The 12602-nt window shown below is 39.4% G+C and overlaps 1 protein-coding gene across 2 annotated transcripts; it reads right to left on the reverse strand.

The window, feature by feature from the left end:
- Nucleotides 1-921: 921 nt before the first annotated feature.
- On the reverse strand, nt 922-11061 carry ctdsp2 (CTD (carboxy-terminal domain, RNA polymerase II, polypeptide A) small phosphatase 2). 2 transcript variants are annotated; one of them, XM_044210058.1, is made up of 8 exons: nt 9995-10730; nt 9229-9271; nt 7254-7417; nt 5922-6023; nt 5314-5370; nt 4587-4679; nt 3447-3632; nt 922-2706 (listed from the first exon to the last, which is right to left on the reverse strand). In XM_044210058.1, exons 1-8 carry the CDS (start codon nt 10118-10120, stop codon nt 2581-2583), a joined length of 897 nt encoding a protein of 298 aa, XP_044065993.1. In that variant the 5' UTR covers nt 10121-10730; the 3' UTR covers nt 922-2580. The 2 variants fall into 2 exon arrangements, with proteins under 2 accessions (XP_044065993.1, XP_044065994.1); XM_044210059.1 differs by lacking the exon at nt 9229-9271 and having other exon boundaries at nt 9995-11061.
- Between the last annotated feature and the right edge of the window lie 1541 nt (nt 11062-12602).

Below are 12602 nucleotides of genomic sequence, written 5' to 3' on the forward strand. Positions count from 1 at the left end.
AGGATTTTTCTTGTTTTTTAGAAGCCATAACGTTTGAAGTTACGACCATAACGTTTAATAAACCCTGTGAATCAAAGACTCGGCTGCCTCTACCATAATATTTTTTGATCAAACTGAATTAAATGCAAGTCTGATGCTAATTCATACGTAGGAGTGTAACGTTAAAGGAGTGTGAAGCTTGATAGCAATCATTATGACGCATGGTGCAACTGCATGCAACATGTTTTCAACGGGCGACAAAAACAAGAATACATTTTATATAAATGTCTCTAGACTTATAATGTTGGTTATGAAAATATGTATGTTGAGTTAGTATCTGTTAATGCACTGTCAGTGATTCTTGAGTAAAAGTTGCAATAACAAAATGTAGTATGCTATACAAACTTTAATTTAGCATTAGCAACGAAATGTATCAAAAGTAAAAGTTAGTATGCAGAATAGTCCATGTCATATTTAATAATAATAACTTAAACTAATTGATAAACTGAAAATCAAAAATCTTAATCTGAAAAGTATAAACTATATCTGTCAGATGAAAGTAGTGGAGTAAAAAGTATAATTGTTCCCTCTGCATCTTAGCATAACATGGAAGTACAGTACTTTTCAAAAATTCCCACCACTTTATCTGTTAAAAATATACAATTTGTAAAATATATTTTGGATATGTTCATGTGTGCAAGTAGTACTGAGATGGATAAAAATACTCCTGAATAAAAGTAAATACTTCATATTAAAATGTACTGTAGTAACCCAGAGATGTGAGTAGAACTTGGTCCTGCAGTATGTTTTTGAAACCAAAAAGATTTAAACATTTAAAAAGAGACTTAATTGTTGCAACAGAACATACAGCAAAAGCAACTCTATACTTTCAGACTAATGTTGTGTCTTTAGCGTCACAAGGGAGAACCACACACACACAAATACAGTATTATATAACCAATTTTTATTTTAAAATAAAAACTAGTAGCACCTTGTCTTTTAGAGTTTTGGTCAAATAAGGTAGACAAAATGAGTTTTTGATTTATTCTGATACAAAAAGACAAATTGTGACTAAAATACTTTTGGTCATCACAACTGGTACAATTTCACTGTCATAGTTTACTAGAGAACATGCAGGCAATAATTGCATCAGAAACTAAACATCATAGAAAAACCACATTACCCAGGAAACATACCCCCACAAAATATCTGTTGAACTGAATTTAAAATGGAAAAAAAATAAGTTTTCTTGCTTGATTGAATCTTGGATTTACACGTATTTGTTTATTTGATTTAGCTGCTTAAGTTTTTGAATTAAACCATGAACTTTGACAGCATAATGTATGTTATTTAGGCACAGATAAACCAGTTAAACACAAGGCCAGCCTCAAAGTAGGCAAGTGGATTACAAGAAGTACTGGACAATACAGATTTTTGGCCAATAAATATAGACAAAATGCTCACACATGCTAAATAAAAATCAAATTTGATATTTTCAAGTGTTGCACTGCAAGTACCACAGCCACATGGCATTACACTTGCTCTTGACAGTGTTTTCTCACGCTCAGCATGACACATCAGACTGTGTAGGCCTACAAATCTCTTTTCAGGCAGAACACCATTCTCTGTCCGAATTTCAAAAGGCACAGTTTTTTACTTTCAGCACTGTCAATATAAAACAAGTGCAAGTTGTTTGTCATATAGTAATAAAAGAAAAACATAGCAACAAATGAACTACTATTAAACCTTGACTGAAAACTGTGGCATTTCTGGTCGTCCTATGTGCCAACATATTCCAGTGTGTCTGCTTTCAACGGATCAAAGACAAGATTTCACCCTGTTTACTTAACTTAAAACCAATATATCAAATATCAATCTGACTACTGATGATGTATATTTGCATGTTTTGTAGAAATTGTGTTTATAGTACAAATAAGTAAAATACCCATTTGTTTTGCTGCTCATTTACAGGTAAATAAGGCTACAGTAATGTTTACATCTGCTGAATGCAATTATTGACTGGCTACTTAGGAGGTACTGTCCATGTAATTACAGAACTGGGTTGCATAGAAGAACCATGTTGACTGTTTAAAAATAGAATTCCTTATAAAACAACCTATAAAAAGAAATCAATAAATGTATAAAATCTGGTGGAAATTTAAAAAAAGAGCTGATGTTTTTGTTGTTCCTTAAAAAGGCACAATAATTAAAAAACACAATGTCCAAAAGTCAAGTCAGGGCAGGCAGGCTTCTGCTTTGGCAAAAGAACCCCTTTAATATTCATATTAACTGGACTGATTGTGATGGGACTGCTTTGGTTGTTGTTTCCCGCTCTTTCTCATAGTGGTTGTCAAAACTGTCAGCACTGAGGTTCAGAGGAAAGGCCTCAGATTGCAATCTATAGTTCTGGTTGAGCCAAGCACATTGTGTTTTCCAGGCTTGGAATTTCCTTAACCCCACGATAATACCATTTTCTAAACAGAGGATTTTGTGCAGAGGCTAGGAGAACAGCGTCTGAAAACACTAGTATCTATTCTCGATATACGGTTCTATTGTAGTTGAAGAGGTTTGAAGCTGGAGCTGAGCAGGTCTATTGAGAGCTTAATGTCCACGAAGTTGGTCCAGCCCGGTGTAAACATTATCAGCTTGGCTAAGTTCTTCAAACACAGGCAGAAGGTTGAGCAGCTCAGAGTCGTCCACGTCGTCAAACCATGACACCACGGGAACCTGACGAAAACAAACTGTCACTCACAAACTGTTGGCTTTAATAAACCTTAAATTTAAAAAAAACAACAACAACAATTTTAATCTGTCCTAAATGTGTCTTGTATGTGCAGTGTACATCTCTATAAATCCAGATTAGAACTGAAACAATTAGTCAATTAGCAGAAACTTAATCGGCAACTATTATGATAAAATGCCAAAAATTCTCTGGATTCAGCTTCTCAAATGTGAGGATTTGCTGCTTTTCTTTGTCATATATGAGAATAAACTGAATGTCTTTGGGTTTTGGACTCGGGGAAATTATAATGGGTATTTTTCTCTACTTTGTGCCATATTACAAATAAAACGACAAATCAAGAAAATAATCTGCAGATGTATCAATTAAGACAATATTTATTAGTTGCAGCCCTAATCAGGATGAAATTAGGAATACGCTTTGAACATCACTAAATCTGCTAATTTTAGCAATTTGCCAACTACTTAAACTCTGATTTAAGTAAAAATTTGGGGAAATAAGATTTAGGCTTCAGTACAAACAAGTTATCCTTTGCATAATTTTCTTGTCCCACAGTTTCCCCGCCATTTTTTAAAAACCAGCTTTTGTGTCTAAAGTTTTCCAGGCCCCCATGAGCTTGACAAGACAGAGCAGGTGCCACATCTTTTGAATGAGTGATATCAATATTATTCATCACAATCGTCAAAAGGAGGTACATCATAGCTGACAGAAGCAGACCAAAACTCACAGCATTATTAGGGTGGAAGATGTAGGAGGCAGGAGAGTTATCCAGGATGAGGGTTTTGTGGAGGTCTCTGCCCAGGCGGCTCAAATCTTTGACATAGCAGCCCTGGTGGAATACACAAGATTCCCGGAATAACCGGGTCCGGAATACACCACATTGATCCAGCAGGTCCGTCACTGGGTCTGCATACTGATGGAGGTCAGGGGTCATAGGGAGCAGGTGAGGGAAAAGCAGGGATGTGTAAGGTTGAACTAATGAAGCATTTTCTACCAATGGATATTCACTTTAACAGCAAATAGCTAAGAAATAGTATCACACATCCAAAATCTACTCATCTGGTTTAGGTTACACCAGCTTTTCTATCCCAAAGTTCTTAGCAACTACTATCCGTGGTTTACTAAACTGGGTTGCACCAAGTCACTGTAGCATGACAAGCTGTAACATAACTGCCAAAAATAAGAGGTTTACTTTGTTTAATCTATATATGCAGGAGTATTATGTGTGTTTCAGAGGTAATACTATTCGTGCAGTGGGATATATATATATATATATATATATATATATATATATATATATATATATATATATATATTCGTAAGTGGGATATATATAGGATTATGCTAACTTCAGCAGGGCTATATTAGCATAACATCTATCATTGTTAAAAGTATTTTCCAATATTACCTCTTTATCTTCAATCTAAATGGGTCATATGTTAGAAAGCTAACGTTAGTTTTGTCAGTTGGTTCAGTTAGCTGTAGCTGTTACACCTGGCAGTTTGTATGTGTAAATATTTAGTGTGTCTGGTGCGACCTATTTTAATTTAATTAAGCGTGAATCTCAACTTACTAATCACTTATGTTATAACTAGGCTAAGTTTGAACTTGTGAAGAGCTGATGCAAACGGCTCCAGATGAGCACAGAAATAAACTCTGGCTTTAAACGTGAGGAGGGTGTCTACTAATGTGACTAACAGCATGGTAAGCAGCTGCTATCACAGTAAAAGAAGAACTAAAAAGGCGAGAGAAAGCAGAACAACATCTGCGAGATCAGACATTACATCAAAAATCAAACAAAGGATACTTGGCGCTGAATAAAATATGAGGATCTATTTCAGGATCTATTTTAGTATCTGTAAAGTACCTTTGCGAGACTGGCTGTAAACAGCACACATTCAAACAACTCTCCCATTCTCTGCAGGAACTCATCCACATACGGCCTCTTCAGTACATACACCTGTGAAACAAACAGATCATCAGGAAACAGTCCAACCCACAGGACTACTTAACTGTCATTTAAATGTCTTTACATGTGTAGCATCAACTTATTATTTCCATCCGTTCGCTGCTAATGGCCAGTTCCTGAAACAAGTAATCAAGAATAGGCCGTGCCAGCGTTAACCAGCCTATCCTGGATTACTTGAACCAGGCAGAGGCCCACAGAGGATCGCGTACCAGCACACGGGGTCCCAGGAATCACATTTCTCAGTTAATTACATTTCCACATGTCCAATTGTGAGAAGCTCTACGGCCAAGTTGAACTAATGGTCCAGTAAACTGTGCTATTTGAGCATTTTTTTCGACATCTTCACAGAGGCAGTAATATGTACTATATCCCTTATTGATGAAATTTTAGATGAACTGGGCAGAAATGACTCATTTTCGTGCTGATGCATCCACTTCAACTTGCGACTCCCTGTTCATCATCTGGTCAGTAGAGGGCTCCGTTCGCCCGTCATAGCAAAGCCTGGCTGATCAGCTACAAGACCCATCCCTTTTCAGCTCAGAAACCGCTGCAAACACATCAACATACATACACAAACACAGCCCCCCTCCCCTCTACAGCAAACACACAGCACACAGTACTTTACCTGGTGTGTGGTCCCCTCTATCTCCACAGGCACGATGAAGTCTGCATTACTAATAGGCTGAAGGGAAGAACACAGAGGGAGATGGTTGGCATGCTCATTCACATGAGCCGCGCTGTGTACATTCACATGGCATTACATAACAACTGAACACTGAACACTTAGAAACAGACTCCACGTTGCTGCCATAAATCACAGTGAAGAGCCTACACAAACAGAATATAATCCACTTGATGTTCCCCAAACACGTGTGGTTTTAGTGAAGTCTAATTCAGATTAATAAGCAATCACAGCAGAACCAGACCAATGCACCACTGCTACAAACTGCCATTATGTACTGTATATATATATATATATATATATATATATATATATATATATATATATATATATATATATATATATATATATATATATATATTTACTTGATGTTACACAAGCATGTATTTTATTTCTAGTTAATCAGAAGAAGCTTGCACTCAACCTGAAGAAACATCACAAGTTGTATGGTCAAACAACAATACTAAACATATTAAAATAAGGCAAATGCTCCCGTTGACATAAAGAAAAATATGCTTATTTGGTGATCAAGTGATTGATAGCGTTGGTACCTTGAATGAGCTGTGCACCAGGGTCTCATCCAGGTCTATGACCACGCATATCTTCCCTTGGTCCTGGGCCTCCACCTCAGGCAGGAGGCTGGTTTCATATTGCTGAGGAGACAAATACTTGTTTTAATGGTACTGTCCCACACACACAGACCTATAGCGTTTGTCTTGTCTGTGCTACGTTTATAGCAAAGGAGCATGATTAGTCCTGATAGTACAGCGATTCATATGAAAATCAGACCTTTGATTTTCCCTCTGGGAAATTAGATAAGACTCTTTAAAGGGGTATGTATGTGTGGATGGCTGAAGGACTGGGCTTCTTTATTTATTGTAACAGCTTCTATGTTAGCATATTTATTCTTTCAATAAACTTCCCAAATGCATCTCTACAGGCATTCACCTGCAGGGAGAACACATTACCTTGATATGATAACATTTTTTTTGGAAATCCAGTTTTCCCCCTTTATTAATTTTGTTTAATTCTCAGCTCTTTATGAGCACAGTCAAACTGACTTTAATTATTAATATATTACATAATGTAAATAGATTATCCATTGAGGAAGGCAAATTAAGATTGAGAAACATAATATCCATGAGCAACAACAATCTTCTTTTATCAACTAAACAACAAACCCAATGCAACACAACCCCATCGACGCAAATGTATAATTTGGTTTAATTTCAGTGGGGGCCTGCCAGACAATAACCAGGCCCTACAGATGCTGCTTCCTGTTTGCTCCTGATGCTGGAGGACACTCCTCAATGTGAACAAACATGGCATCTCATTAAAATGCCCCTTACATGGTACTGAAGCTCTAATCAGGCTGACAGCGTTCACCAGCGTGGCCAGCCGTGTGCAGCAGGCGCTCAAGGCTTTATTTTTTCTCCACCTCAGCAATTACTAGGCACACAATACACCATTCTCTGCTCGCTCTCGCCGTCTGCCTAAAGGATTGATAGTCGCTCTGTCGTTCTTATCTTCCTTAGAGGATCAAGTGTGAACATCAAAGTGATTCCATATCCGCAGACAGTTGCGGTTAGCTTTCAAGATGTTCAGAGCAGGTGCAGTAGTGGTTTTAGTGCGCAGTTGTAAAAAAAAAAAAAAAAAAAAAGATGCTTGAAGACAATAATAAGCACATTTTTACAACAGCATGCTTAGTTTATTCCTACAGATGGCCAAACTATTCAAACACGTCCTCTTTTCTGGCAAGCAGTGTGTGTGGGCGCGACAAGGAAGTAAAATCTTAAATAAACAAAAATAAAGGCAAGACTGAACTGAGGTCTTCAAATTGTTTTCAATGGTGTGAAATATTGCTGGAATAAGAATAGTGTTACCTTGACAACTGTCCCATTTTCCTGTGACTCCAGCAAGGCCTGCTGGGAAGGCGGTGGTGTTGGTGGTGGTGGTTTGGGGCCATCCTGAGCTTGGAGGCAACAGAAGAGTGCTTTGAAGATGTTACAACTCCGAGGCTGTTTCAGGGCAGACCGGCTCACCTGGCCTGTTTAGCGCAGAGAAAGAGGGACTTTCATGAGAAAACCCAAGCAAAACTGCATGTAGTCAACATGGAAACACTAAGTGGGGGCTTGAATTACACGCCACAACACAAATATTTTTTATTCCACACACAAAACAAATCTTGATACAAACAATACAGGAATGAAAATAGATGAAAAATATAATTAAAACCAAACACATATATTCATCCATAAAGGGATTTCAGCAGGTATGAGCTACTTGTATAGAACGAGCTTCCCCTGTCCTAAAGGCACCATCCATCTGTCTACAGGGATGGCACGGCCCGCACATGAAATCTGTTTTTAATGCGCCTGCCTCTGCAGCTGCTGCTGCTGCTGCTGCTGGAAATGGCTGGTACATGTTATATAATCACAGAGGGCGGGAAAACCCACACTTTTCAGCAGTACCTTCAACAGAAAACACAGACAGAAAACATTTCAACCATTTTAAACTCCAAGACATTTCAGGGCTGCCTGCTGCTAGCCAGAACAGCCAGAACAGCCAGGCAGTCAGTGAGCCGGACAAGCAGTCACACCTCAGTGCTCTGTGCAGGTCTTTGATCAGCCACTGTAACGATGAGCGTCCCGGCCCCATACGAGACTTGTGCCGTAGTGAAAGAAAGGGAGGAAAAAACATTCCTGCAAGTCCCCTCTAGTGTGTTTCGTGTGAGGACTTGCAAACAGATGCAGAATTTATACCCATCAATACAGTGTCATCATAGACTGTAAACACTCTCAGTCCTCACTAGAAACAAGAACTGTTGATAACTGTTCATTAAAAAAAAGTGTGCCAGCCAACTGCATGCTCACAGATTTACACATTTCTTATATTCCACAGTGTCCACGCTGATCCTCAGTGCGCTGAAGACATAATGCAGACACACCAATGACCATGTTACACAACACCATGTTTAAGAGACAAAGGACACCGGGGCGTGATTTGGTAATTCCTCAGATGTCCTTCATTACTCCAGCACACTTTTTACCCCCCTGAAAATATTAAAATACAATAATCAATACAATCCACATGATTTGTATCCCATTAACGTGAATCCAGTCAGTGTAAATCAGCCTACTGATTTCCCACAGGAAGACAGCATTGGGCATGTATGACATAACACATACATTATTATATCTCCCCTGCATGTAAAAGGACAGAAAGACAGCAGCAAATTAATCAGACAAATCCAGTATGTCATACATCACTTTAATCCACTCAATTAAATACAACATGCAAGGCAAAAAAAAACAAAAAAACACTGTAGACACTGTGAATTATATTCTAAACCCCAAAACATGACTTGAGGCGAGAGCACCTGCAATCATGCAATATGTATGATATTAACACCCAAGTAGTGAGCCAGAATCAATGAGCAAAGCCTCTTTCAAGCCCAAGGAAGGCGTGCAAACAACGAAATCTATGAAACGGCGCTACAATGGGCGTGTGCAGAGGGGTGTGTTTGTGCATTCCGCTGTCAACACCGCGGCACCTGGTATTTCTGTACAGCCCCCCTGTTAATCAGCAGCCACTCTAGACCTGCTTTACACCCACCAGCCTATAATATGCATTATGATTTAATACTGAACCTGTGCTGTTTGTTTAATTAAATAAATGTGGGAACAGTGCAGCAGTCTTTCTTTAATGCTACTTCCGCGCACTCAGCTGTGACCACCTCCTCCCCCCTCCAAAATATGAACAAAACAACACACCTTAGTTTATAAATGAGCATAACAGCTTGGTTTACACTGCACTGTGGTGCTGAATGTGGTGACAGACGGGCTCCTCGTGCTGTACCTGGTAGTAGCAGGATATGGGATGGTGCCAAACAAGCTGGAACCTGATCGACATAAATACAAGGCAGCTTTTTGGTTTGGAGAGCTGGCCATGATCAACCAGCAGCACACCACTAAAGAAGAACTCATCGATAAATGACACCAAGAAGCGACAGGAGATTTTGCACAATAAGAGCACCCACTGCAAAAAAAAAAAAAAAAAAAGACAAAAACAGGATCAACAATAGCTAAGCTCTGGATGGCAAACCTAGTGCGTAATGGAGACTGTGAACTTAATACTTGACCTTATATCCAATGCCATAAGAACAACTTAAAGCAGAGTGAGCTCCACAGTAATCTCGCCCCCTGAGTGCTGGATTGTTATTCAGTCTTACATGTTTTATTCTAACAGTTGTGTGCTTTATTATCTGCAGGTGATCACTGAAGAAAAACAACTAAGGTTACAGCTTCTGGTGCAAAATATCTTTAGTAAATAAGCACATTATGATTTATCAAGCTCCACTGCTCTGAATTTTAATGCGATTAGATCTAAATATTATAGATTTGCTTTGTAAATGTAAAAAAAATAAATAAATAAATAATAAAAGGGGGGGGGGGCAATGCGCCTCAAACCGCGCTCAACCAGCGTCCGCAGCGCTCAACTGTCAAATGGGCGCACTGCACTTAATACACGGGTCATTTATTCAGAAAATAATCAAATAATACCGCACCAAATGAGGCAAATATAATAACACCCCAAAAGCACATAAAACGCAGGCCCGTCTCACCTGTTTTCGGTGACACTTGAACGTCTTCTTTCTGCACTTGGGTGATAACAGAACTTTCCATCTGACAATCACGGAGCCCTCAAAATCCTCAAATCCTGTCCGCGAGCACTGATGGGCATCCCTCATTGGGTTTTATTGGCAAATTGACTCAATTATTCGCCGAGGTAACTTGTCATACGCCTCAGTTACAAATCCTCGATGAGAGTGGGATTTATCTTGTTCCTGGGTTTCTTTATGCCGCCGCCGCCGCCGCCGTTCTTCTTCTTCTTCTTCTTCTTCTTCTCCTTCTTCTTCTTCTTTCGGAGGTCCGCCCGGGGAGGGGGCAAGGCACTTTGGATATGTTTTTTTTGGAGGCTATTTGAGACTCTGTCCGCTCCGTCGTCTCGGGTTTACCGCTACTATTACTGGTAATATCGCCGAGCAGCCCCCCCTCTCCCGTCGCTGCGAAGTCTTCACTCTTGCACCAACAACATGGAGAATCCAGGCGAGAGAAGGAAAACAACCGAGGAAATGGGGCAAGGGAGGGCGGTTTCAAGCCCCCCCTTACTACAGATAAACAACATCGCCCGAAAGGCCGTAGAGAGCGGCGAAAAACACCGGGAATCGGTCGCTACAGTCTGGTTCGATACAAGAAAACGGATTCCCGTGTGCTGTAAAATGTAAAATGTGAGTTTTGTTGTTGTCCGAGGCTTTGTTTTTCTACGGTTGGGACTCCGCGGGCGCCTCGAAACCGTCTCTGCTCCCGGATTGGACGCCCGGGAGGCGGGGGGGCGTGGCCGAGGCATTCCTCCCAGTCCTGCACGCTCCGCGCAGAACACATTCCAGCGCTGCTCGCGCAAATGAGATCACATTGTTAGTAAATTATTTAAAAAAATAAACAAACACATGCTAATTTCTGCAACCAAATTAACATAAAAATGAAGGCAGACTGTGCGTCATGTACTCTTTCTCTTAAATTATACGCCGGGACGTCATTTTGTAGTTTAATACGTTTGTTCTCTTACTTTTACCTTCTTTATATTTTATTTTCTACAAATATATTTATTTATTGTTTGCAGTCTGCATTTTTTGTGTCTTTTTGACCGTTATTCAACTTCAATGAATGTGTCAGAGGAGGTGGATATTGTGATATTATTAATTAAAAGCCATAGAAATGCAATTATCTCCAAAAAAAAAAAAAAATAGCCTACTGTACGTCATCTTGCCTGCAAGGTTTGATACTCGGATTATTGTCCAGATGTCGCAGTTTTTACGTTTCCCCGCGACTGTTTATATCACAAGCCTAAAATTCGCGGTTTTTACGTATAAAAAAATCGCGATATCATAACCTCTGATTAGTAGGAAAGCAAAAACAACATAAACAACGGGCTTCTTAAAGGATATATCCATTCAAAAACACTAAACATACAGTATAGCGCTTTACAGTCGATGTATCAGTGTCTCTAATACTTAAAACTATATAGTTATACTATACCTGTAATGCATGTAACAGTCTAGTAGATGTTGGCAGGTTTTCTTCATCTGATGGACCCCCACAGTCTCCACTCAACGTCTCCATATCAGAAGATGTAACTCCATGCAGGACTACATGGTGAAGTGTCCTTCAGTAGTACTTTATGTGTGGAGGTAACAGAGGGCAGAGTGAAACCAATGACCCAGGCTCCTTTCATTTTCTCTCTCCTTTTGCTTCCCTTTACTGACACAACAGTAAAATGAAACTAACTTGTTTTGCCTGAAAAGTGCTGGGGTACTTGAACATTCACCCAGGCTCTAATGCTGTTATTTCACCACAAGAATGCTGGTTATAAACATTACATGGTGGTTGCATAATGTAAAAGTATCATAATAATTTAATCAACTCTGCTAAGACTTAAACTGGTAACTATTTAGGTCTAAATCCAGTGGTTAATTAGGGAAAAAAAAACACAAACAGTTGCTGTTTCTATTGTTTTCAATAAGTTGTACTCAGCTGCAGACAAATGCTGTGTACTTTATAATCATTTTTCACTATACTGAGTATAGTGATTTCCTGAGCAGCCAGAACTAAAACACATTTATTTTACCTTGTTCAAATAAATAGAAGTGGGTTTGACATCATGTTAGGCAATGTGGTCAACCAGCGGGTCCCCAGATATTTAACTTTACAGCATGGAGGCTCTGCAGCGCCTCCTTATCCTGTGAAAGTAAAGAAACCTCTGACTAAATCACAGTGATCCCTTTGCTGCAATGCACGGTGAGCAACTGTGATGTGGAATTCAGCGACAGCGGATATTTAATCACCTAAAAAACACACATATGACTGATGTAGAGAACACAAGCTGCATCCATCCATAAGGCTGAAGAAAAACAATAAAAATAAACTTGTTAATATAGGAATAACTACACAGCTGAAACAGTCAGTCTCCCCATTCCAAACACATGTGGGCCCATTACACCACAAGCTCAGCCAGTGCCCACAGTGGCCACAATGCAAGACATAAACAAGAATGGCCCCGCTGTTTGCATTCCTGGTGTCGGACATTTTAAGGCAGCACTGACAGATCTGTGTAAAAATATATACAAAATAAGTATGGACCGCACAGCTGGAAAATGTCATGTGGTTTACAGC

The sequence above is a fragment of the Siniperca chuatsi genome, linkage group LG10, assembly GCF_020085105.1.
Source record: "Siniperca chuatsi isolate FFG_IHB_CAS linkage group LG10, ASM2008510v1, whole genome shotgun sequence".
NCBI lineage: Eukaryota > Metazoa > Chordata > Actinopteri > Centrarchiformes > Sinipercidae > Siniperca > Siniperca chuatsi.

What these genes read in the sequence shown, in the direction of transcription:
- ctdsp2 (XM_044210058.1), bottom strand. Translation starts at nt 10,120, where the DNA reads ATGAGGGATGCCCATCAGTGCTCGCGGACAGGATTTGAGGATTTTGAG. An exon ending in CCATATCCTGCTACTACCAG is followed by an intron (nt 7,418 to 9,228) that starts GTACAGCACGAG and finishes TGCGCTAAACAG; the next exon opens with GCCAGGTGAGCCGGTCTGCC. An exon ending in TCTTCCACCCTAATAATGCT is followed by an intron (nt 2,707 to 3,446) that starts GTGAGTTTTGGT and finishes TGTTTTCGTCAG; the next exon opens with GTTCCCGTGGTGTCATGGTT.